At 41.0% G+C, this 25,663-nt stretch overlaps 1 protein-coding gene across 7 annotated transcripts in view; it reads left to right on the top strand.

Annotated features, from left to right (window-relative positions):
- Positions 1-25,663, top strand: part of ARID1B (AT-rich interaction domain 1B) — a 1,953,609-nt gene that overhangs the window by 1,664,110 nt on the left and 263,836 nt on the right. For 5 of the 7 annotated variants that reach the window (XM_044063501.1, XM_044063506.1, XM_044063496.1 and 2 more), the window contains 2 exons: positions 572-890; positions 2,162-2,290. In XM_044063501.1, coding sequence (XP_043919436.1) covers positions 572-890; positions 2,162-2,290 — 448 coding nt within the window. The remainder of the gene's footprint in view (positions 1-571; positions 891-2,161; positions 2,291-25,663) is intronic. The other 2 variants (XM_044063533.1, XM_044063512.1) reach the window with 1 other exon arrangement.

Below are 25,663 nucleotides of genomic sequence, written 5' to 3'. Positions count from 1 at the left end.
AAATTGAAGTGTAGCTATGGGAAGAGGTAAACTTCAGGAAGGGGGTTGTTTGATTGAGGTAAGTGATAAAATCTCCAAGCTGCAAGATATGATATAATGATATACGATATAAAAGATATATGGACTGAAAATCTTCCACACAGAGAAGTTTCTTGCACTGTTTTGTTTTTGGACCCACTGCACTTGTTTAGTGGGTTGTTTTGAAACTTTGAGGATACCACGGCGATTACTTGTTTTTTGGTTTCAAATTCAATTGTAGATTACTTTTTAGATGACTGTGCAGTGCTGTGTAATGAACAGGTGGTAAATTTTCTTATATCAAGATAAAAATGAGAATCCTTTAGTAATGGGGCTTAGTTGAAAATGAACTTTAGCTCCATTGAGTACACAGTAGTTCATTCACGCTTTTTTCCTTCTGAATCAAAGCGTTCATATTCCACATTAAACTGTAATGTGTTTTTTTGCTAATGCAATCTCCATATAAATGACTATACACAGTGTTTGTCAGTCAAGACAGGTTAATCAGCTGTTTTCTTTCTTATGTTTTTTTTTTCCTCTCTCTCCCCCTCAGGTAACTACTCACGACCTTCTAATTACAGTGGAGGACCGAGTACAGGCTATAGTGGTCCTGGTCCTGGTCTGGGAATCAATGCAACAAACCAGATGCAAGGTCAAGTTCTAGGCCAGCCTTGTGGCAACGTGTCCATGGGCAGAATGCCCACAGCTGTGATGAGCAATCGTCATTACTCAGGAGGCATGGGCATGACGCCGAACTCGCCCAGCGTGCCACAACAGGGTATACCAGGGATGGGGCCCCCCAACATAAATCGTAAGGCACAGGAAGCAGCTGCTGCTGTGATGCAGGCTGCTGCTAATTCAACCCAGAGCAGGTACGTACCAGGAGTTAATGGTGTCTTTGTTCCTTTAATGTATCCATACAGGTATCTTTCATTACTACACTTACGTCAGAATGGAGGTGTCATGTCTGGAGAATTTGTGGAGGCTGCAGTCTGATTTTTGTCAGAGGGGAATGCTATATTCTATTATGGAAGGACTGATAACTAGGAAAATGGTTTGGTTGGAGCTGTTATGCTACATGTGTTCTCTCCCAAATGCTTTTGGGAAATGCTAACTATGTTGTTAGTTTGCTTTATTATGTGTAGAAAGGAGAAAGTGAGAGAACACTTAATGCAACCTTGGGGGTTGTAAGACAACAAACTTAATTTTCAGCTGTGTGAGCTTCCATCATACAACAGGAAGTTCTGTGAGTAAAATGAGAGCTTTCTAGAAAACTGTTGTGTTCCTGGGCTTGAGGCTTTAGGACTGGTTCCTCCATTCAGACGTGCAGCTCAGCAGTGTTTGGGATTTAGATGCTACTGTCTTAATTGATGCTGTTCTTTAATATGTGCACTAGATGGCAGAAGAGTAGTGCATGTATTTTTCTGCAGTTGCTATCCTGGCTGGCTGGCTTCAACAGAATCTGGCTTACCAGTCCACTGTTCTCATTTAAGAGGTAGACATGCAGCTGGGTCCTTCCTGTTGTGGAGATAAACAGCAGCCTATGGATACTGCTATATGCAAGCTAAATCCCGACTGAGCATCGCAGTAAAAAAAAGTCTATCCTCATCAGTTCCCTTTCCCTTCACTCATTGATGTTAGCATGATGAATTGGCAGTTGTGTCATAAGATTTGTATGCTTGCTGTTCATATGAATGTGATCTTTCAGCTTGTCTCCATATCCATTCAGGTATATGTGAATATTAAATCTTGGTGTTCTCCAGCCTGATACCCATGCAGGACCTATCTTCTCTGCTGAAGATGACCTAGACATGCAATTGGCTCTTCATGAAAATGCAGGTTTGATTCCTTACATTAAACAGGCCTGGTGTCTGGGGTCATACTTTTTTTTTGTCTTCATGAAGTGTGGAACACCATTATGTGGCTTTCCAGTTTGGCATACCATTAATTGCCACATAACTTAAAATGGGGGGAAGATAATCATCCTTCCTGTTGTGTAAAGGTTGGAGAACCCAGTTTTATATAGTAATGTAAGGTATGTAGTTAATGATACTGGCCTTTGGAAAAAAAAAATGGATTGTTGTTGGCAGAGTTTGTTGTGAGTTAACCAACACAAAGCCACTGTTCTTTTATCCTGATCTAGGCCATCATACGTGCGGTCGCCTGCTCATCCCAGTCAGTCTGGGCCTGGCGTACGCCACATGTTTCCTTCCCAGCACCCCAACTATGGCAACGCTCAGGCTCCCATGATGCACCAGCCTGACCAGTACGGGTAGGTAACACTGTAACTGGACTTGCTGTGGGACCTTCTTTTAATCTTTGTTTTGTTTGTTATTGGTTAAGACTGTAAATAATTCACTTGCAAATGGAAGGAACCTCACCCCCCCTCCCAATACCCACAATGAAAAGGCTGTTTGTTCTACTAACCCGTGCTGTTAGAGAATGGTGTCAGTCTGCATGACTCAACCCTCACTCCCACCCGCATGGCTTCTAGCATGGCTGCTTTCCCTCAATGGCCCCCCTCTAAAGGACATGCACATCCCACTATACTTAAAGGGGTTGAGGGAGTAATTTACCCCCATAGTATCTTGCTATTTTTGTGCAGGGATGTCAGTGCACAACTTTCATTTTGTTCTTCTGATATTAAAAGAACTGTAGTAAATTACTAATGAAAAGCTGTCATAAATGGGAATGATTTTCTATGAGTTTTGCTGGTGTGTTATGAAGGCAAAGATCTGTGACATATTTAATTTGTGGTCTTAAATGTGTGTTTATTCCAGATGTGGTTGGCATACACAGCTTATCCAAAGTTTGTCTTTGCTAACTCTGTTGTTGCATAGTTTTATCTTTCAGTATATAAGGTCATAAAAAATGTACTGTTGCAGTATCAGTTGAATTGTTTATTTGATTTGATCTGAATTTTGATGACAAGCTGTAAGAAAAACAGTGTAGTGAATGTCTTTTTAAGTGTTAGTGAATGTACACTAGACATCTATAAATCATTTTCAGCATCACTCACCTGTCCTTGCACATAGCACTTGCCAAAGACTGGGTTGTACTCTTTCTCTGGCATGACCAAGGAAAGTTGAGTAGTTGATGAGCAGTAATACTAGACAAAAGTATGCGTCCTTCAGCCAGCTGCTCAGTTCAGCCTGCCTGTATGAAAAGTGCACCTCGTCCCTGCATACCTCTCAACTCTACAGAGTTTTGCAGAATGTCCAGATTTTTGCCTTATAGTTTTGGTCCGTTTTCTATAAAAGTGAGGTTTTCTGGCAAATTAGTGCCAAATCATTAAAGACTGAAGTTAGAAAATGACAGACGTTTGAATTTCAGACTTCATACCCCTCAGAGAATTTATGCTGATGCAAAACATGTTGTTCTGTCAACTTTCTAAGTTTGTAAGAGCAGTATTTAAAAATTGTCCCTGTTTTTGGGCCTTTGTCCCACTTTTATTTTTGGCTTTGTCCAGATTTCTTGCTCTGAGTTTGAGAGGTATGATCCCTGGTTAGGTGTTAAGTTGCATGTGAAAAGGACAGTTATCCTTCAGAGTTTCCACAACTGATCAGTCTGTTCATGTTTCCTAAGCTGGACCTAATTAAATCTTTTCTACATCTTGTGCTGTCATTGTCAATGGACTAGTAAGCTAACTTTCCCCAACCTTCTTGTAATTCATCTACGGATGTCTGTTGCATGCAGCTTACCACTAAAGTTCACCAGATTCATTGTCTGAAAGGGCCATGCTAAATTTCTGTTCTTTTGTGTAGAAGCTTGCCCAAAGCCTTTCTTCTTGTGTGTAGAAGCCTGCCAAAGCCCGTCTTCATAGCAGATTTCCTTTTTTTAAGTGTATGTTTGTTCAGTGGTTCTGAGGATGTCAGCTATTGGCAAAAGTGCTTAACTGCGAGTTTTATTCTGTGGTATAAAGGTTAATTTCGCAAGTTTGGGGCTACTTGGTTGTTTTTACATTAGTTATTTACGTACAAATTCCAGAGCATCACTTGGTTCTTATTGTAATTATTGAAAAATGCTATTCCTGGTTGTAGGACTTTAAAGTTTGAAGGTAGAATAGTAGTATGTTCTACCTGGACGCTGAAATAAATGGCAAAAATAAGACAAAGTGTATGTAGCACTAAAACATTGAAGTTCCAAAATATGATTATATTTCTGCTTATTGAAATCAGTAATAATCTTTAATGTAAATGAAGGTTTTGTAATGAGCAGTGAATACTCATAACGCCTATGGACAATGCTAGCGATTGCTAGAAAGCATATAACAAGAAAAAGCATATAACAAGAAAATGGAAGTCCACCACCTCTCTAACTGTGGAAGATTTTCTGGCCCTCCTTGAAGTGATTTCCAGAGAAAGCAAAACGAAAGAAGTGAGAATAAATCCAAGAAGTTTTGTTAATAATCCTTGGATAAAGGATTCTTTTCTCATTGAAACTTTTTGTAATGACTCTTAACTCTTTCTGTGTTATCTGATGTTTATTATGCAAACTTTTTGCTATTGTTTTATAATTTGATCAGTTTTGGGCCTCTGTAAATAACGAATATAGATGTAGTGTGTCTTTTTCATTGTTATTTTATGTTCGAAAACTGTATCCATAATCATATTTTAAAATTATCATTTTCTTACTTAAATAAAAATATTTGATAAAAAAAAAAAGTTAAAGTTCCTTTTGTGAGATACCTTTATTGCTGAAAAGTGCGATATTCTTATAATGGACAGGAACAATCCTGAAGTGAAAAAAAAATAAATGAAATCAACATTTTTTAAACAAGTGACTTAAATTCACTAGTTGTAGGCATCATGGTGTTAACATTGTAGATAAAGACCTTAAGAAGAAGAAAGTCGTCATGAAAATGGAGATCCCCACAGTTTCAAAGAGTGTGATCAAGAAATTGAAGCACAAAGCTTTAAATAAGCTTGATCTTCATTTTGTACTTGCTTCTGTGGATAGAATGCAGAAACTTTGTAGTTTAAGAAGCAAAAACCCTGAATGTATTTCTGTCTTCAGTTAGATTGTTGACACAAGTTTTTTTTTCGTGAAATGCAGTAGACCGAAGCTGTTGTTGGCATACCTCTGGCTTCTGAGTAATGAGAGAGTTGCCATGAACTTGAGTGAACTTGAACCTGGTACTTTCCTTGTACTCAGTTTACTTATCTCTGTGTTGGAAGCATAATGAGCACAGAGAGAGAGCGAGTGTAAAGACATTTATTCATACTTTAAACGGGTAAGGGCCATCTCAGTTTGCTGAAAATGGTGGAGAATTCAGTAATGATGTGGTTATGTGGTCAGATATGTGGCAGACAACTTCAGTATTGAATGTATGACCACTGTGGTACATAAACATTAAAACAGTGAGCTTCTGCAAAGACACTGCCATACATTTAAGAGTAGTGTTAAAAGTAAAAGCTAGTAGTGAATATGACTGGGGTTGTCATTATATTGGGGTCTTATGGCAAATGATATGGAGAATGTATGTGGCTACATTTCACATCAGTCTGTGTTTGGTCAGAACTCTGATCGCTTCCATGCTTACAATTTGCCTGCTGTAGAAGGGGCCACTAGAAGAACGGCAGTTGGAGAACATAACTTCATAATTACACGAGTCAATCAAGTAACGCATCTTTTAGGATGAATAAGAAGAAAAATTGAAAGAGAAATTCAGAGGGCACTACAAATACATCATACCACAATAAAAGATTTAAAGTAGGAGGCAAGATTTACTACTGAAGGGTCTGACTGTGCAGTATAGAAAGGACCCAGTGTAGTCATTGGCTAAGATGGAGTTATGGTATTTGTATGGAATGTTGGTATTTGTATGAGGGTGCATCATTCCAGGTTTTGTAAAGTCATAAGGGAAATGGAAGGACCAGTATGTCCGTAACATAAAAGTGGCAATTAAGAGGTGATCGACTTGGTGAGAAATGATGCTGAAGTACTCAGAAAATGGAAATAAAGATGAGTTGGAGAATTTCAAAGTGAGTAAGAATTAATTTGTTGCATACAAACTGTGAAGCAGTCTGGTGCTACAGCAATGTAGTAGCATCACTCTCAAAAGAGAAAAGCCATAACATTTGTGGAAATAGAGAGGAACAGCATATGTCTGAAATCTCTGGGTAGCCTGGGAAAGCTGCAGGAAGACATGAGAATTGGTAAAACTTGCCATTTCAACATGTAGTTGATACTGCAGGAACATAAGGGTTTGTTGACATGTCATTTTTTCCTGATTCAATACAAATATTTTCAAAGTGATCAGATACAACCCTTTGACTTGTGTATGGAATATGATGTACTCATAACTGAGGATCTGTTGTTTGAATCAGCAAAACAGGAAGAGATGTGGAACTAAAGGATAATGTTTTTAGAGAAGTTGAGTGTGTTGGCCAGAGATGTATATCCACAAAGTGGATGTGTACCATGGAAGAAACTCCAAAAGGGATAATGCGCAAAATTATGCCTTGTAGCTAGAAGTTTTCAAGAACTTTATCAAAAAGAATATCCAGGAAATTTACCAACATGTGCATTAGAATCTCTCTCTGTCCATACTTTGTCAAAGGCTATGAAAAACTCAGTCTGTAGACAGTAAGTGTATATTTGTGCAAAAGCATTGAACTCTTTCTTGTGTTTCTCTCTCCCATCTGGAGGCAGAATGTGGGAGATTGTGGAAACTGAAGAGGCATGTTTATGGTATGGCCTCTGCATTGCTGTACTGTTCAAACAAAGTGAAAGACATCATCTCCAAATCAGTAAGGAGAATGTCTCAAATTGACCCTTCTGTATTGTACTGGCTGTAGTCGTGCAGACATGCTGTTGGAATACTTGCCTGACATGTAGATGGCTTTATGTGGAGTGGCTTACAAAGCTTTGCAGGCAGGAAATAATTTATCTTTCATGTACAAAAGCAGATTAACATTAAATATGGATGAGCTGGTCCATCTTTGTCAACATACCATTATCCTCCTCATACTCCAGTCCAGACAGAGTCTGTAGATGTATGTTGTGTTGTGCAGTATAACAGCTGTTTTTGATTCATCTTAGCAAAAGCAAATGGAGAGCCAGGCAAAGGGCTCAGAATTCCATCCACATCTAGCCACACTCAACTGACACCCTAGAGGACTGGGTGTTGGCCCCAGAAAAAGTTGTTTTTCCCAGTGAAGTGCTAACCATCCTGAAAGAGGCAAGGAACCCATCACTTATAAATCATACCTAGCAGAATGGAAGAAATTTTCCATCTGGTGCCACCTCAAGAACAGCAGCCCTTCTCAGACGGACATCAGTTCAGTCCTGGAATACCTTTCAGGTCTCCTTAGACACTGCCTTTCCTACTCCAGTGTTATAGTACATGGATTTCATGTCAGTTTACCTGCCCCATTCCTCTCCTTTTTACCCTCACCCCCACCTGAAGCTATTTTTAAAAGGGGTTATTCACGTAAGACCACCCAGAAGGAACTGGGTTCCTACCTGCGTTCTCAACTATTTACGAGAAAAGCTCCCCTTGCCTCCCTTTGAGCCAGCAGCTTCTGCCCTTCTAAAGTTGCTCACTTTGAAGACCACCCTACTAATAAATATCACCTCAGCAAGTAGGTTCTCAGAGCTACAAACCCTGATGTTCATCGTGTTTCACTGTTACAGTCATCACTGTAGGGTTCTTCCTGCCGGCAGGCAGTCCTCTGTCAGCCAGAATCCCAAAGTCTGGGTCCGGCGTCGGCTGTTCAGTCATGCTCCCTGACGTCAGAGCGCCAGGAGTATAAAGCTGCCAGCCGACGCCATGTTCTCCAGTCTTTCTTGCCGTGCAGTGAAAGCAGTTCGCAAGTGCCAGTCGGCTGACTCCTGATATTTTTTCGTGCTTCATTCTTCTCAAAGCTAAGTACCCCGTTGGGGAAACTTTTTTCTTGCTCCAGTCCGATGTCAGAAAAAGTTAATACTTGCATTTCTTGTGGGAAGCAAATACCTCATAAGGATTTCCATTCTTACTGTATTCCTTGTTTAGGTCCTGACCACGACGTAGCTAGTTGTCTGTTTTGTGCTAGATTTAACCAACGTATGATTAAGCTGAGGTACGATTTTGCTTTTCACTACTTTGGTGGGCGATTTAATTATAAAATGTTGTCGGACATGCTTCCGACTACTGGAGTTCACAAACGACAGGCCTCCGAGGTCCAAATCAGACGACGTTACACAACCAGAGCCAGCTTCAGGTTGGGCCGTCAGTGAGGCTCTTTCGCAGCCCCTGTCCTCTGCCATTTCAGAACAGATAGCCGAAATAGACTCCCACGAGGAGCCAACTAGGCCTTTGAGCACTCCAGCTGCAACCTTCGGACAATGCTCCCTCGGATGGGTCCGGAGCCGCTGTGCAGGTACCGGCTTCTGAGGGGGTTTTCAGGCCTACACAGCTTCTGATAAAGGCAAAACCCAGGGCAAAGACAAAGACTCCTTCTAAATCTAAGACACCAGCCCAGGCCTCTTCTGATCTGGGACCCAAATCACAGAAACAGTTACTTAAAATGGCGGAGGACTTGCTAACCATGATTAGGGGTTCACATCCCCCTCCAGACAAAAGGCCAAAGCAAGAGTTGGATTATGAATCTTCTGATCAAGCATCTATTTCTTCAGTGTCTTCCTCTGAACAGGAATATTCTTTCCCTCCTTATGAGGATTCTGATGCTGAGGAATCTATTCCATCAGCTTCTCCCCCTGAGGATTTTTCTTTTGGGGAAACTTTACATGACATGAGGGAACATTTTCACTGGGAGGGACAGGAGTACTCGGAATCTAAGAGAAGGCTCAGGGATTTCCTTCTTCCCCAGCATAGATCCCTGGCTATTCCTCCTATTTTGGATATTGTAGATGATGCTTTTTCTGAGGCTAATTTAACTCCTGAGTCCTTTCCTCCAGCTCCTGCTAAGCCCGACAGATATTACAGGGTCCCTGACTCCCACCAGTTCCTTTCCAAAAATCCTACTGCTGATCCAGAAACCATTTCTCAGGGTCCTAAGGGGGTTAAGGCTGCCTCTGCTAAAAATCCTATTCCGACAGGTAAGGATTCCAGAGCTTTGGAGAGATGGGGCAAAAAAGTGTATACTTGTGCTACTTTATCGATTAGGGCTCTAAATTGCCAATTTCATATACTAAAATATCAGCAATTTCTACTGTCTGTTATGAAACAAAAGTTAGGTACCATTTCTGCATGTGTATATAATATGGAATTACATGATTTGATGCATGCTACTGAACAAGTGGGGAAGCATGGTTTGCACTGTGGTTTTGATGCCTTGGAGGCTTCTTGCAGGGCGGCTGCCTTTGGCACAGTCATTAGAAGACATGCTTGGTTAAAGGAACAAAACTTACCTGATCAAGTGAAAGCAAAGTTACTGGATGCTCCTGTTCAGCATAATGTTTTGTTTGGGCATAAGGCTGAAGAGGTGATAAAGAAAATGGAGGATAAGGCAAAATCCATGCAAACGGTTAAGGATTTCTTACAAGTTCCCCCCCCTAGATTTAGCAGAAATTTTCCAACAAAAAATTGGTCTTTTCCCAGCTCGGACAGGTCTCAGAGGGGTAGATATAGGCGCACCAGAGGGAGGCCTCAAACACAGACCTCTTACAGACCTAGACAATGGAGTGCTTCCACCTCCAGGGGTGGAGAGGACAGACCTCAATCATTTAGAAAACAGGCTCAATGACTCCCCCTACATGGCTCCAGGAACTTCTCTCCTGGATGCCCCTCTAGGAGGAAAACTCTATCTTTTTTAACAAAATTGGACTTGCATAACCCAAGACAAGTGGGTTCTGGATGTAGTTTCAAGAGGTTACAAATTCCACTTTCATACCTTGCCAAGACCAAACGGATGGCCAGACCTACCAAAACACCAATGGTCTGAGGCATTAAACCAGGTGGGATCCCTCATGGCTGTGAGGGCCATAGAACTGGTTCCACAATCAGAGACTGGGCAGGGCTTTTACTCAAGGCTCTTTCTAGTTCCCAGAAAGCAAAACTCATGGAGACCCATCCTGGATCTGTCAGTCTTAAATACTTTCCTGGAGATACCAAAGTTCAAAATGCTTACTCTGCAGCAGCTCCTGCCAATGTTGAGCAAAAATGCATGGATGGTGACATTGGATTTAAAGGAGGCTTACCTTCACATCCCTATCAGACAGGAGTGCAGAAAATACCTCTGGTTCAAGGCTGGCTCGAAACATTACCAATTCTCTGCATTGCCCTTTGGCTTGTCTACTGCGTCCAGGGTCTTCAAGTGCCTGGCACCAGTAATAGCTTATTGCAGACTCAAGGGTATTCAAATTTACCCTTATGTGGACGACCGCCTTATTCAAGCAGACATCAAGGATGTTTTACTCCAGCAACTGCAATTTGTTCAGAATCTTCTCAAGTACCTGGGATTCACTGTAAACATAGTCAAATTTGACCCCCACACAACAGATAACTTTTCTGGGTGCTCTTTTTAACACAACAACCCAGATGGCATTCCTGACATCCGAAAAACAACTACAGCTGGCTTCCACTTTCAAAACCTTGGCTTCTATAACTCAGCTAACTGCAAGGAAATTCCTTCAGGCTTTGGGTTACATGGCCTCCTGCATCCTTCTCATAGCAAATGCAAGACTACATATGAGAAAAATACAATGGTACCTAAAAAGTGTAGGGTCCCAGCATTGCCACAGTCTAGACACACAGATTGCTGTCTTGCCTTGCCTACAAAAGGAATTCCATTGGTGGTCCATGGCATGTCTTCACAACAAAGGCAAAGCCTTTAGTCTACCTCCAGCCAGCCAAGTGTTAACCACGGATGCCTCGGATTATGCATGGGGAGCCCACTTGCAGGGAAATGGTCTGCAAGGTTTTTGGACAGAGGATCATAAGCACCTACATATCAATTTAAGAGATGTTAGCTGTTCAGAATGCCCTCTTGGCTTTCAGGGATATTCTACAACCAGGACAACTACTGATACGAACAGACAACACCACAGTTATGTGGTACATAAACAAGCAGAGGGGCTCACATTCCTATCCCCTTTGCAGACTAGCCATGACTATGGAACACAGCACTAGCTTGCAAAGTGGATCTACAAGCTCAGTTCCTGCCAGGGAAACAAAATACTTTGGCAGACAGCCTGAGCAGGAACCTGTCAGACCCACACGAGTGGATGCTAGACACCCACATATTCAAGACTATTACAGAAGCCTGGGGCTGCCCGGACATAGATCTATTTGCATCCCCCCTCAACCACCAGTTACAGATTTTTTTGCACAAGGACTTTTCACAAGCTAGCATGGAAAGTGGATGCACTATCATTCAGTTGGAAAAACCTCAAGGGGTATGCCTTTCCATCACTACCTCTTCTACCACGGGTGTTATTAAAGATCAAGCAGGACAAGCCCAAGATGATGATTTTACTGGCCCCAAATTGGCCTCGTCAATTCTGGTACTCAACACTGAAAAATCTATCTCAGGAACCACCTTGGATTTTGCCTCAGATTCCCAATCTATTGTCCCAACACCAGGGCCAGGTTCTGCACTCTCAAGTCAAAACTCTCAGCCTGGCGAATTCAGGATCTATGATTAATCCTCCCCTTCCCAAAAAGGTCATGGATGTTATCTTAGAAGCCAGACGGCTTAGCACTAGGAAATCTTATGCAGGCAAATGGAAGAGATTTTGCACCTGGATGCATGCTCAGGATTTGGATCCTGTCATTCCTAATATCCCTCTGGTTTTGCTTTACGTAACAGACATGCTACATATAAGGGTTTATCCTTCTCTATAAAAATTCATGCCTCAGCTATTTCTGCACATTACAATACAGACCCTCCACTCTTTTCGCATCCACTTCTGAAACAATATCTATGAGGAGCAAAGAATTTAAGGCCCCCTAGGACACCACCCATACCTGCATGGGACCTCAACTATGTTCTGGAAAAACTCACTCTGCCTCCTTTTGAGCCTGCTGCCACAACTGATATTAAGTATTTGTCATGGAAGACAGCTATCCTACTGGCTTTGACTTCAGCCAGGAGAGTCTCAGAGTTACAGTCACTCGTATTATTTTTTTTCAAGACAGGGTCTGTTAAAGGAGGACTAACTTTACTATGCCTAAAGTGGTTTCCAAAATGGCTTTAAATCAAACTATTCACCTGCCAACTTTTTCATCACTAATCCACAAAATAAGCGGAAAGGATCTTGCATTCCTTGATGTACACAGACAACTTTGCTACCTGGACAGAACCAAGTATATCAGAACAGACAAACACTGTTTGTTCTTATGCAACAAACTCCAAGGCAAAGCCATTTCAAACCATCATTCTTCTAAATGGATTGCGGAATCAAATTTTTGTTTTTCTCACTCATCATGGAAAGCAAATCCCAGGAAAATTAGGACTCACCTACTCTGAGAGCTGCTCCAGCTCAGCTGCTTCTCAGGGGAAGTACCTACCAAAGATATTTTGGAAGCTGCAACTTGGAGTTCAGTGCATACTTTCTATAAGCACTATAATCTCCCTCTTTACTCTAAGTCTAGGGCAAGCTTTGCTTCTGCAGTCTTGCAGGGCCTTCTAGCCGCACCTTCATCTCTATAACCACCACCCCTTATCTCAGCTTTGGGATTCAACCCTACAGTGATGACTGCAACAGTGAAACACGATGAACATAGTACAGTTGTGTACACTTACCATAAATGTAGATGTTCGAGTGTCTTCACTGTTGCAGTCTGGGTTACCCTCCCTCCTGTCCCCTCTTATACTTTCACTAGTGAGCTTACCTACTTCACCTTTCTTCTGAAGTGCATTTGCTACAGGCTATGGGGTTTGTGGTATGTTATTTTTTGTTTTTTACTATTTGCCTTCATTTTTAGGCACCTGCCATCTGGGGCAAGAAAAACTGGAGAACATGGTGTCGGCTGGCAGCTTTGTACTCCTGGTGCTCTGACGTCAGGGAGCATGACTGAATAGCCGACGCCGGACCCAGACTTTGGGATTCTGGCCAACCGAGGACTGCCTGCCGGCAGGAAGAACCCTACAGTGATGACTGCAACAGTGAAGACACTCAAACATCTACATTTATGGTAAGTGTACACAACTGTACTATGTGCACACAACCTTTCGCCGTCTTTCACAGGGATAGGATAACCCTTAGAATGAATCCATCTTTCATGCCTAAGGGTGGCATCAGAGCTTTCTCTAAACCAGGTCATCCACTTGCCAGTTTTCTTTCCAACTCCACATACCCAAGTAGAGCAAATCCTTTTTTTCCCTTGATATACACACACAAATCAAGTACAAACTGTTCAGGACAAAACCCCCAAATAGAACGTAGCAGTTGTTAATGGCTTTCACAGAGGGGAAAGCGAGCAGATCTGTCTTCAAACAAGCCATATGCAAATGGGTAGCCAGTTGCATTAAGTTCTTTTACACTCCTCATGAACATTCTCTACCTGGTACAGGGCAACTACCACTGCTTTCCTCAAAGGAGTTCCTACCCAGGGCATCCTAGAAGCTTCCACTTGGAACTCTGTGCACACTTTTGCAAAACATTACCATTTAGGCATTCCTTCCAGAGCTAGAGCAGGGCTTGCTACTGACATCCTGCAAAACATTATTGCTTAGTGGCCATCAAATTAGTTGCCATCCAACAGGTACCATTTAGAGTCCTCCCAAGAATCGGTACTGTAACATTGACTACAAAGAACTTACAGTACAGTTGTGTCACAGTTGCCATTATGATAGATGTTTTGAGTAGGTCAATATTGCAGTACAAACTTCAACCCTTCAACCCCCTCTATCTGTTGACAAGTTTTTCTTCACTTGCTATGAGCAGGAGGGGAGAGGAGATTCTGCAGATAACTCCTTGCATCACTATCATCCTCTATCTTCCTCCTAATGTTTCTGACTTACACACACAAACTCAGAAAACTGGGAAGGTTGTGATGTCCTCAAGCATCAGATTACTTGTTCCCTGCTTAGAAAGTCCTGAAGATGATACTGATGGAGTCCCTTCTTATACCCAAGTAGGTTTGTTGAATTGGGCCAGTCGTGGGCTTCTGCTTAGCAGGAAGACCCAAGAGTAAGTACTGTAACATTGATCATCTACAGTTGTGGTAAATGTAACAGCTATACTTGCTGTTTTACCTTGGCAAAGGCAAATTGAGATCCAAGGAGGAAGCTTGTTTGCAGAGCATTATAGGTTGTAGGGTGGGGTCTTTTGCCTGGTAAAGTTTCCAATGTTGAACTGCCTAAATCCTGACAGTTGATGAGGATAGACCTACTTGTCCAGATCTAACAGATTGGTAAGTAAACAACTTGCTTTTGTCTAATGCTAGCTCTGGTCAGTATGTGTCCACTGCTGTGTTGCAGACTGCAGTAGGTCTTATGAAACCTTACACAGTAGTTTGCAGACTGCAACTGTTAAGGTTTTGAATTAACTAGCCAGGAAGTTGCAGCCAGCAAGGTACAGACGTTAGCAAGCTGTTGCAATGTGTCAGCTAGTAGGTAACTGCACTCCTCATTGTGTGCTGGATGAAGAAGCAGTCCGGACATTTATCATATTCATCCTTTATAGACAAGAACATTGATTATTCTATTGGGAGGAGTACTGTAAAATTCATTAAACACAATTTACTGGAAGTTGGCATTGTAGGCCTGGACACCCATTCACCATAACTTTTATTTCTTATGTTCACTACTTTTAAAACTTTCATTTGCTTTATTCAATTGTCTTTATATTAAATATCTCAATTTAGCATGTATAGGAATGCACTAAAGTCCTGTAATGGAATCATGCTAATTAATGGAAATTTTCTTTAACAGTCATAGGTACAGTTTCTGTAATTTTTTTTTACGAAGATGGAATTTCATTTTTTTTTTAATAATAAATCAGTGTCCTTGTTCATGGACCCTGGCCAGGACCTCCCAGTAGGTACTAAGGTAATGACATCAGGCTGGTCAGAAAATATTCATTAGGTAGTAGATTGTGTGTAATATGCATTAGCAGTGAGCAGACTGCTCTAGCCTGGTATTATACATGTTGGTCAGTAATTGACTCCAAGAGCAACAAGCCTGGCTAGGATAAATAATTCTGTATGTGGCAAACTGAAGCAAGCATAACCAACACTTGACAGGAGTTGACACCTTGACTGTTAAGAATGCTTCCACATGCAAACTGTAGACTAAAGGCTTAGTTTTACCCAGCATGTAATACTTTCAGAGAGTAAGATCCCTGCAAGAATACACGTCGAACCATAACTAGGGTTGGGTAGGGTGGCTGCCCTGGGCACAGACTTTGAGGGAGCGCTTGCAAGGCGCTGATGGTGTGGGGATGCAATGCCAGCACTGAAACTTTCAGGATGTCACAACTTCATAAATTAATGGAAATAATGTATATACAATCGTGGGTGAAGCACTTGGTGTGTGGTGCTGTAGCAAGCTGCTTATAGTTTTGCAAGCCAGTTTTGAAACTGTACATGGCACCTACTTAGGGTCCTGCATGCAAGGATGCTTAGTTCATGTTTAACTGAGGATACTGTGACCAATATTGCTTTCGAGGGTTACAGTGAAGAATATATTTTTTTATGTAAGGATGGTTCTTATTGCCTGAGTAGTTGAGCAATTTTAACTTTCCTTTTTTCGAGTTATATGGACACTTCACCTGCTTAGAACCTTTTAACATGAATGTTTTGCAGTTACTTTTTGCGAAGGAGTGGTGGCTTAGAAAATACTTGATCTGTTTACAGAATTCTTTATTTTCTATTTCTATGTGGTTTCTTTCATGCATGATTTGTTAGAAAAGTCTTATGAAAATGAAGCTGAATTATAAGGCTGTGAACTGAATAAGCTAAAGATAATGTATTAAAATACCACCAGCGATGATGGTTCCATGGTCTTTCTTTTTCCGTTTTTTTCTTCTCCATGATTGCTTTCATCTCCTGCTTTTATCTAGGCCACTATCTTGGAAGTTTCCATTTTTCTGCCCACTACTACTAAATCTTCCCCTACCTACTCCATCTGTGTGAGTGTGTGTGTGTGTGTGTGTGTATGTATGTATGTATATATATATATATATATATATATATATATATATGTATGTATGTATATATAAAATGTGTGTATATATGGTTTGCTTTTTAACAGTCATTCACTGTAACCTTACATAATATGCTCAATTTCTGCATGTTCTTAATCCTCATGAACATTATTCTGATAGTATTTTTCTTACAACTTTCATTTATTTGTGTGTAATTTGCTCCTTTGTTTTTAAAGATACAATATCCAAATCTTTTATCTCCTTTACAATAATTCAGTATCACAGTCCTTTTAGTTTTGTCTGGTAATTGCATTTTTTTCGCAGCCAATACCTTTCCCTTAGTAAGATCTTACTGTATCTAGGCAATTCAGCTCCTCTATCCCAGCTCAGAAAAATAATTTCCTTAAGTTACAGCCATGTGCCCTCCCCACATTTCTGACAGAGCACTGTTTAGGGAATTAATTTTTAAAATCTGTCAATTCATTACACACACAAAAAAGATATTGCCTCTTTCTTAAAGAACCCACATACCTCCAAAATGTGCTATCTTCCTGAGGAAAAATTATTTTGAAGTATGCTTGGGGTATAAATATATCTATACAAACACTTCCAATCAAATATCCTGAAATTTCTGGATTTTGTTGCACCAGTAGGAGCCATACAAATGTCCCATTACTTCCTTGTATATTGCCTTTCTATTCTGTCTTAATCCTTTCTAATCTCTTCTGAGTGATTCTTACTAAGCACTATTTTATATATCTGTCTAGTTATCTCTTTAACAGCTGCTTCTGTTGTAGCCTGAGCTAAAAACTCTAAGGCCCGTTACTCATTTTGCACTCCCCTATCCCTTTCTTCTTGTATGTCATCTGGTATTAATCCCTGGTAGGGAAGGCAGTCCAGACTTTTGCTTAGCTTCATTTTACTGTGTTATATTTCAGTCATTTGCTGCAAAATGTAAATTCATTTGGTAATTTAATCCAGTAAATTCCAGCCCCTCTTGCCTATTTTCTGTACCCCTGCTTGCAGTCATCCCTTTTGGTAAAAGCTCCTTTTTCCATTCCTGTGTTGGCTTGGTTCCTAAAATACTTTATGCTACTTTATAAATATAGTCTGTATGGTTGTTCTCCTTAAGGAACTGCATACTGAATCCTATTCTCTCCTTATTTCTTGAATTCCATCCTTGTTTCATCATCATTTTCCACTTAGATTTGTAACCTCCCGCTTGCGTTATGCATATGAGCCCTGACTGTGTAGCTCTTGGGTATCCCTTTAAATTAGGTAATACTGAACTACCCTTGCTGTAAGGGGAGAATCAACTTCTCACTTAACTCTTGCTCTCTTCCCCTCCCAAATTCTTTCAACTTGTTGATTATTGCCCACAACTTCTACTTTGGTTGATAAAAATACACCTGACATGTATATAAAACTAAAGGGACATAAGCATTCTTTTATAGTTTATTAGTCTCTTGACCATGAAGGATCTTTAGAAGCCTAGCCATGCATTCCCATGATTTTTTTAGGCCTTATAATTTAAATATGAATAACCCATCTGAGACAAAGCATTTACATGTTACATCTTTTCGTAAGGTACAGTGATGCTACTCCAGGGTTGAATTTGCAGTTTCCCATCCTTTCATCCAGATTACATTTGAATAGAATAACAGAAGTACTTTGTTTTATATGGATATGCAGACTATTCCTGAAAAGTGGAATTCTCTTTGATATGTATCCGTCTGTCCAACATGCTCTGTTAATGTTGCAGAACAGATTAAGATCTCTTGGGTGAGTGTGTATGCCGCCATTGGACTTGCGGATATGTAGTAGGTCTGAGATAATAGGATCTATTGAGGTTCTGTACGTGAGTCAGAGATCACCTCACAGCAGTCTGTATGATATGAAAAGTAGGGACGAGGCTTTGCGAAAACCAGTGTAGTTAGCTATTATTTAAATGTTTAATTTTCTTGGTGAGAAAACTCTGTGGGCATTCAAGTTGTCAAGTGTTTGGACAGGTTTCTGACAAAAGGGCATTATACTCAATGATTGCTCTAATAAGTGCCAAGTGTAGTTGAATGATAACATCTATGGACCTGGATGCTATACCCTTACTAATAAGTTGTGCAATAAAAAGGACTTGTACAGTAGTGTATATGTGGTGATTGAAGGGCAGTTAGTTGTCTGCATAGATTCCCAGGTCTCTAACTACTGGATCAATTTTCAGGGGGATGTTGGCATTGTGGTAGCTGCAGGGGATTTCTCTGAAGGATACTGTTGTGTATTTTTTTGCATTTTATTTTAGTTTATGATTTTACCACCAGCTTATTTGTAAAGGAAAGGCCTTCGTGGTGTTCTATGGAGTGTTAATAATGGCAGCTAGTTTAAATTTTTAGCAAACTTGGTGAGCCAGAAGTCTTCAACATTTGTTTGGACCTCCAAAAGAAATAAATGCCAAAGAGGAGTGGTCAGAGCCCTGTGGTACACCACTGGTGGTAGGTCTTTTGGTGGAGGTGGAGCTACCCACCCTAATTTTCTGGATTCTGTTGGTGACTGTGTACGTTGTGAATTAAAAATCTACTTAAGCCATTTCTGTAGTTTTTTATCAATACTAGAAGCAAAATTAACTGTCCTACATGGATTTCTGGTCCAAACCAGCAGGCTGCTGAGCATGCAGCCAAAGTAGCGCCAGCCTTTGTCCACTTCCCAGGAAAAGGTTGCATTGTTTATTTTTTTTAGCATCAAGATGTATTGCATATTTCAAGAAAATATGAAAGTATACAACTTTAACTGTATACAAATTCAAACCTAATACACACATACATTACAGGACACTACAGAGCTATACAGTAATTGGATATGTCCATGTCTGCACCATTCCATGTTTAGTTTGATAGAATTTTCACTTCAAAACTGCATGTTTGTAGTTGAGAGACTGACATCAACAATTTCTTTTGCTTGTTAGACATGCATACTTTGCACAGAATATCCCATAACTCTGGATACTTGATATTGAGGTATAATTTCCATGAAAATTGTTGTTATAAAAGATTTCAAAGTATTTTATAATAAAGATTTGCTGTCTTGAGCCACTGTTTATCTATGAACATTTTCTCCCAGGCAGAGGTAAACTTAATCATTTACTTCTTGCATGTTTGAAAATTGCCAAAAAACATTTTTGGCATATTAAAAGTTTAGTTTTGTTTTTTTTTTTTTTTTTTTTTTTTGGAGGGGGAACCCCCCTTGCACCCGTAAGTTGTATATACAAACTCAGAGGTTGCACACCATTGGGAAAAGTGCATCTGTAATGTTTAGTGAGAGTGGTTTCAGTGACTTTCGGAGCCACGTTCAGTGAATGTGCATTTGATAACTCTTCAGTATAACTATTGAGAATGCAATTGATCTATTTTCAGCTATGAGAAGCAAAACTGTGAGTAATATAGGCCAGTTGCTGTTAATATTATAACAGCTCCAAAATATGGGAAATAATTTCTGTAATTTAGCTTGGACAAAAAAATTACATGTCTGAGAAACTGAATCCCAAATACAGATTGTTTGTGAAGTGTTATAAATGAGTTATGTTGTTTTTCTTTTGGCTTTCCCGTTTAGGGGTCGCCACAGCGGAACTCCAGTCTGCTAATGATGTTGCTTGATTGTTATAAATGAATTATGTAAATACATGAATTTTTGAAAAATCTTTAAGAAGTGAGATACTTGACCATATTCCCATATCTGAAGTAATTGACTTCATTTAGTCTTCAACCTGTGGGTCTATGGATCTGAATCTGATTCGACACAGCTGCTTACCCCCTGTCCAATTTGTGTAGGACTCAACCCGTGGTCCCTTAAGGACAGCAGGGATAAGCTTGTCTTCAAGGGATTGCTTCCATCCTCAGGGATGGCAGACCCCACCCCTGGCTTCAGCCACTATTACTACTGCTTCTGCCACTTCTCCTTCCCAGGCCTCTGGGACTCAAACTCCGGCCAAGAGGTCTCGGGAAGGAGAAAGACACCACAAAAAGGACAGACCTAGGAATCTGTTGCCGGACTGCTCGACTCTGGCGGGGCATCCACCTAGAACTAAGCCTCCCACCAGGCCTAATACTCCCCGGCTCCACTCTCCCAGGTTTCCCCCTGAGCCGGAGGTGTCCCGGTCTCGCCTTAGGGCTTCCCCTCATCGGCACTTCCAGCCGGTGTCAGTGGCCTCCTCCTCCTCCCGATCGACCTGGAGCGGATGATGTGGAAGTTCATCCACACCTAAATCCAGATGGGAGTCTTACCTGCTCCCTCTCCCTCCAGAGCGGGGAGCTCGCAGACCTTCACTCCATTAACTCATCCTGTCTGACCATCGGTTTTGGAGCCATTGGATGTAAGGACTCTCTGGGTTGGGGGTGTCTGTGCCTATGGTGTCTTGTACCGCGACACCAGCCATTGCCTTGAGTGTGTCATATATAAGCTCTCTGAACTGCAGCCTCAGTGTCAGATCCAAGGGGGTGCTGTCTACTCCGAATTTGTCTGAGCGCAGTCTTTCCCCCAGCATCTCGGCTCCTGCAGTCTCTGCTCAGTCTCCTCTTCGGGTTCGAGGGGGACTGCTCCTATTGTCACTTCTCAGGATGGCCGCTCCCTGTCAGCCTTTGACATAGTTGAGAGAGTTCTCTTGAGTTTGAGGCCTTTGACCATCTCATCCTCGAACTCTGTCCCGACTCCCTTTTGGGTACGGTCTCGACCTTCCTGCCATCTCATGGACAGCCTGTGCATGGTTTGCCTCGGGAATCTACCCTCCGGGAGCAGCAAGAGGTTTGCAAGTTCCCCCCAGAGAGTCCCACTGAGGAGGTTCCTGGCAAACAGATGTGCAAAAAGAGGCACCTGGACTCCTCCCGGAGTCCGTAATCAAAGACATCAACTTGGAGGAAGGGGAAGGTTCCCCCAATCACCCCCCCACTCCTTTTCCAGAGGGGGGGGGTCAGCCCAAAAACCAACCTCAGGCGAGTCAGTGTTCCTCGGGAGACTCTGCACAGCCCTATCTACTTCCTGGGCTTCCCCTCCCATGGATCTGCTTGTGGACCTGATAACATCTCTGGCAAGGAAGGAACCAGACACTGAGTCTCCCACCAGACAGGACTTGTTGGAATAAGGGGTCCCCGGTGGATGCTGTGTTGGTGGCAGCTGCCACAAAGAAAGAGCTCGCGCAGGAGAGCTCTACAGTACATCCTCCTGGTCGGGAGTCAAGGACTAAGGGCCATTTAGGGAAGCTGGTGTACTCTTCAGCGACCTTTACTGTAAGGGTGTTGAACTATATATGGCACACATTATTCGACTGCAACGAGACTTGGTCAAGGAGGTCACTGAGTCACCCCTGGAGTCCTTGTTAGCGGAGGGAAAGAAAACGTTTTCCGCTCAATAGCCACTCTCAAGGAAGTAGCAAGCACGTTCATGCGTCTTCTCTCCCATCTAAGTAGCTGTACTTCATTTGTCTTCAACCATTGTCCTGACCATATATACGGAAGATATATATTCTATGAGGGTTCCTCTTATGCTTGGTTTAGGAATCTTTGGACGGTCAGTAGTTTCAAAGTCTTGTTGGGTAGGGTGTGTTTTTTTTTTTTTTTTACTGAGCAGCAAACTCGATCTTAAGGGAGGAAGGAGGCATGGGGCATTGTGGGTAAGGGGAGGAGCTTACAGGTTGGATCAAATGCTAGTTAAGCATCCATGTCCGATCCGATTCGGATCCATAGACACACAGGTTGAAGACAAATGAATTACAACTACTCAGATGGAACGTTATGGTAGGTACATAACTTCTTTTTTGCTTTCCAGTCGGCTTTTATCCTTTGATGCTAGTAGTGTCACACTACTGAAGGTGTAATCTTCTATCAGAAGTGTTGGTTTATACACCCATATGATAGTTGATTTATACACCCATATGATAGTTGATTTGTGTGGGTGTTGCCATCTGACACCTTTGTGTGGCAGTATGCCTTTGCCTCACAACTGAGTCTAGGGGTGAATCCTGACTTTGTCATTGCCTGTTTAGAGTTTTCATGTTTTCCTCATGTCTCTGGAGTTTTCAAGGCACTTAAATTCCCCTCCACCTTTCGAAAAGTGCTTGTTGATTTGACTTCACTAAATTGCCCCTATATATTTGCATTTACCCTTGTCTTTTTTACCTTTATTTCGGCTAAAAATAGCCTGTAGACGACTATTGAGCTGGTTAACAAATGGTAAATATGTATGTTTTTTGTCTTATAGTGCCATTTTACCCTATCTTGAAAGGTTCTGTGGGGAGTGGTTATATCACAGGACTCTTGTGCTTGGCTACATCAACCACTTTCCAGTGGAGGAAAGGTCCCATCTGTGACCTCACTGTGGCCTACCCTGGATGCACAAGACACAACAAGGAAATGATAAAACCAGCTGCAGTGAAAGAAAACCAGTTATGGAAAAATAATTTTGTATATGAATTTTCACAGAAGGGAGTAGTACCTTTGAAAACAGTGGAGTACTGCGCTTGATAGTGGAGATGAAGCCTTTTGGTTTATTTCTGAAGAAGATAGAATATTTTGGTGGATTTGGTCAGCCATTTGTTTTTAGCATTCAAGAAGTAAGCCATGGTGTTTTACATGGGATATATACAGTAGCTGCAATGTTAATGATCTTAGTCACATGAAGCTGTGTTCTGCATCTTCTCATTTGACATTTCATTAGCATTTGAAATGTATACCTGAAAGAAGTTAGTTTACTTTGTATCGGTCCTATTTATTCAGTAACCAAACACTACATAGTGTTCAAAAGTGGAGAAATACCTGTTGAATCAGGAAAAATGTGTACCTGCAGAACTTTAGCTATACATTTGCTTTTAAGAATTTTTATTTGGAAGCACAGAAGTAAAAATTGCAGAGGGAATTTGTGGCTCGACTGCAAACTGCTGTAAATCATATGATGCAAAGAAATATTGCTGAAAACTGGAAACCTTGGACCCTGAATTTTGATTTCTCACTCTAGGTGGATTAGCTGACAAACATTTAAAGTTGTGGTGCATACAATATTCTAACATGTCAGTGTGAAAAAAAAAGACATAACAGTATGTATGTTAACTTTTCATGCAGAAGAGAAAACATAGGTTAACAACACATGGAGAAATTTCAGGAATTGTTGTGAGCCCAGGGAGAACTTGCCATTTATTTCTCCTTTACAAGAACACTGGGTCCTACAGAGGTTATTGGTACATTTGTCACTGAACTGAAGAACAAAGCAAAAGTGTTAATTGAGTGAGCTGCACAGTTTAATATGGTAAAACAAGGAACAGGTTTTTAAGGGAAATGGACCAAACCTCATTAAACATTGTGTGTGCAGAATAAGCGAAACTGCTGGTGTTAAAAGGCTTCTCAAAACTGTGTAAAATATAATGCAATGGTTAGAACTAGCATGTGTTGTAATAGTTATGGATCTGTTAATGAAAGCCATGAGGCAGTTTACTGTGACAGAGAGGACACAAGATAGAGGATACTCGAGTGCTTACATTCTTAGTTAAGGCTTTTTCAGTAGAAGTGGCTACAGATATGAGAAGACGTATTGTCCATGTAATCACTCCAAAGAACCTGTGCTAGGAAAGGAACATTTTCAAAGATATCTGAAATTAAAATGGATCCAATTTTTAAAACATTGCATATTTTTTTAAAAGAATTATGGAAATTAACTGTTTTTCATGTTCTTTATAATGAAAACTGTGTTGGTACAGAGAAGTCTGAAAATGCATCAGATGCATTTAGCCAGGAGTGCATAGTGGGGTGTTGATAAGATACTGAGAGTTAATGAACAGAGTGTAGAATTTAAACTAGACTTCAATATCTTCTCAGCAAATACTGAAGGGGGAGCTGTGTGTATAATGAAATTGTTCTGAACACCAGCAGGCATCACTAGGTCAGCAATTGCTGATTTACACATCTAAACATAAAAATACAACACACTTTCAGATAACTGCACTTAAATGAAAACTACACTCTAAAACTGAGCAAAATATAAATTTAATCATATCTGGATATTCTATGCACTGCCAAATGCTCAACAAACACAATACTTGACTGGCGTGTGGGGTAGAAGTGCCTTTCCTACTCTCCCTTTTTCAGTCTGTCAAAGCACAGAATACCTATCACTACCTGTCTCTGAGTGAGAAGGGACAATCACTTGGTAGGACCAGGGCCGCCCTTCACACACTTGTGCCACAGTCAGAGAAAGAATTCTTGGATTTTTCCTTTCCTTCTGGAGATTCCAGCTGCAGAGTTCATGTAAGAAACTCATTTTAGATTTTATTTCCTTCCTTTGCCTTTTTCTGTCACTGCATTAATAGTATATTTGGCTGCTTTGACACTTTGTCTAATTTGAAATGTTGTATTTGCTTCTGGTTTTACTTTGAGTAGCAGAGTAAGGCCTGTTGATTAAAGGCTTCACTTGGAAGTTTTGAGAGGAAAATATGTTACTACATTTTTTTCTTTGGAGTTATGATTATCTAAGGTGGTTGAGTGGGATTACAGCATTTTAAATGATGATTTCATTTAAATTCATATTTTGGTGCAATTTTGTTTGTTAAACATTTCTGACAGCAATTTTTCATCAGTTTGATTTATTTCTTGTATAATGCTGCTTTAGGCTATGTCCATTCTTTTGAACTAAAACTTTCTTTTTACAAAATCAGGGCACTTCTGTGCATGCATTTTGTGCCTTGGACTGTGTTAATTGAAAGTAGTATAGTTTTATCAATGCAGTATTCAGAATAGTATCCCTACAGAAATGGTCTGTAGAATGCTGTTTAGAGGAACAGTGGTGGGATTTGTACATTCTTACTGGGCTGACTGTGCAGCCAGCATTTGGTATTGAGCTGGCTGTTTTTTGTCCCTGACTCGATGGACTCAGACCCCCTTCCCACCACTATTTTGCCCACATGCACCTCAAAAATGAAAGAATAAGTAAAAAAAAGTCTTGTCAGCTTAAGGCTTGTGACTCTGCAGTAGCCTTACATTAATGCAGGCTTTTGGATCACTAGTCTTCTGTTTCCTTCAGGCCCCCTGGGGTAGTTGTAGTATCCGAACCATGAATGACATGTGAGGGTCAGATGCATCCTGTTTTTGAAGGGGGATCCTGTGTCTGAGAACTCAGACCTGTCTGTCTCTCATTAGGTACAGGAACCCAAGCAGAATTTTTCAATTTTCTCCTTTGATCCCAGCGTTGGGGGATGTCTTCTAGAAAGCTTGTAGTTTTATGTTCTTTGTGGCTTTGCCTAAGAAAGAGTTTTAAAATTTTATGTTTGGCCTTGTCTGGCCTTAAAGGCCTTTTGTCTGCAGACGTCCCCAGTGACATTTGCAAATAAGAAGACCAATGTCTTCTTTCAAGCCAGTTCCTCAAGATTAACTAGACAAGTGACTGGAATCTCAGGGAAAGAAGCTGGCACAGTCCAGCATGGCAGCTTTTAAAATGTTTAATTGACATTGTTTTCTGTGGAAGTTTGTGTTGGGATGCATGTACAGTTTAGACGAGTTTGCTGCACCATTGTTTGCGGAGCATATGGTCTGTTAAGATATTGTTTCCAGTGTTTCTCAGGTGTCAAAACATGCTCCCAAAGTGC

Source organism: Protopterus annectens, chromosome 1.part0, assembly GCF_019279795.1.
Source record: "Protopterus annectens isolate FY-2018-M chromosome 1.part0, PAN1.0, whole genome shotgun sequence".
Lineage (NCBI taxonomy): Eukaryota > Metazoa > Chordata > Ceratodontiformes > Protopteridae > Protopterus > Protopterus annectens.
The sequence above is the reverse complement of the archived record's forward strand: the minus strand, read 5'-3'. Positions and strand labels throughout refer to the sequence as shown.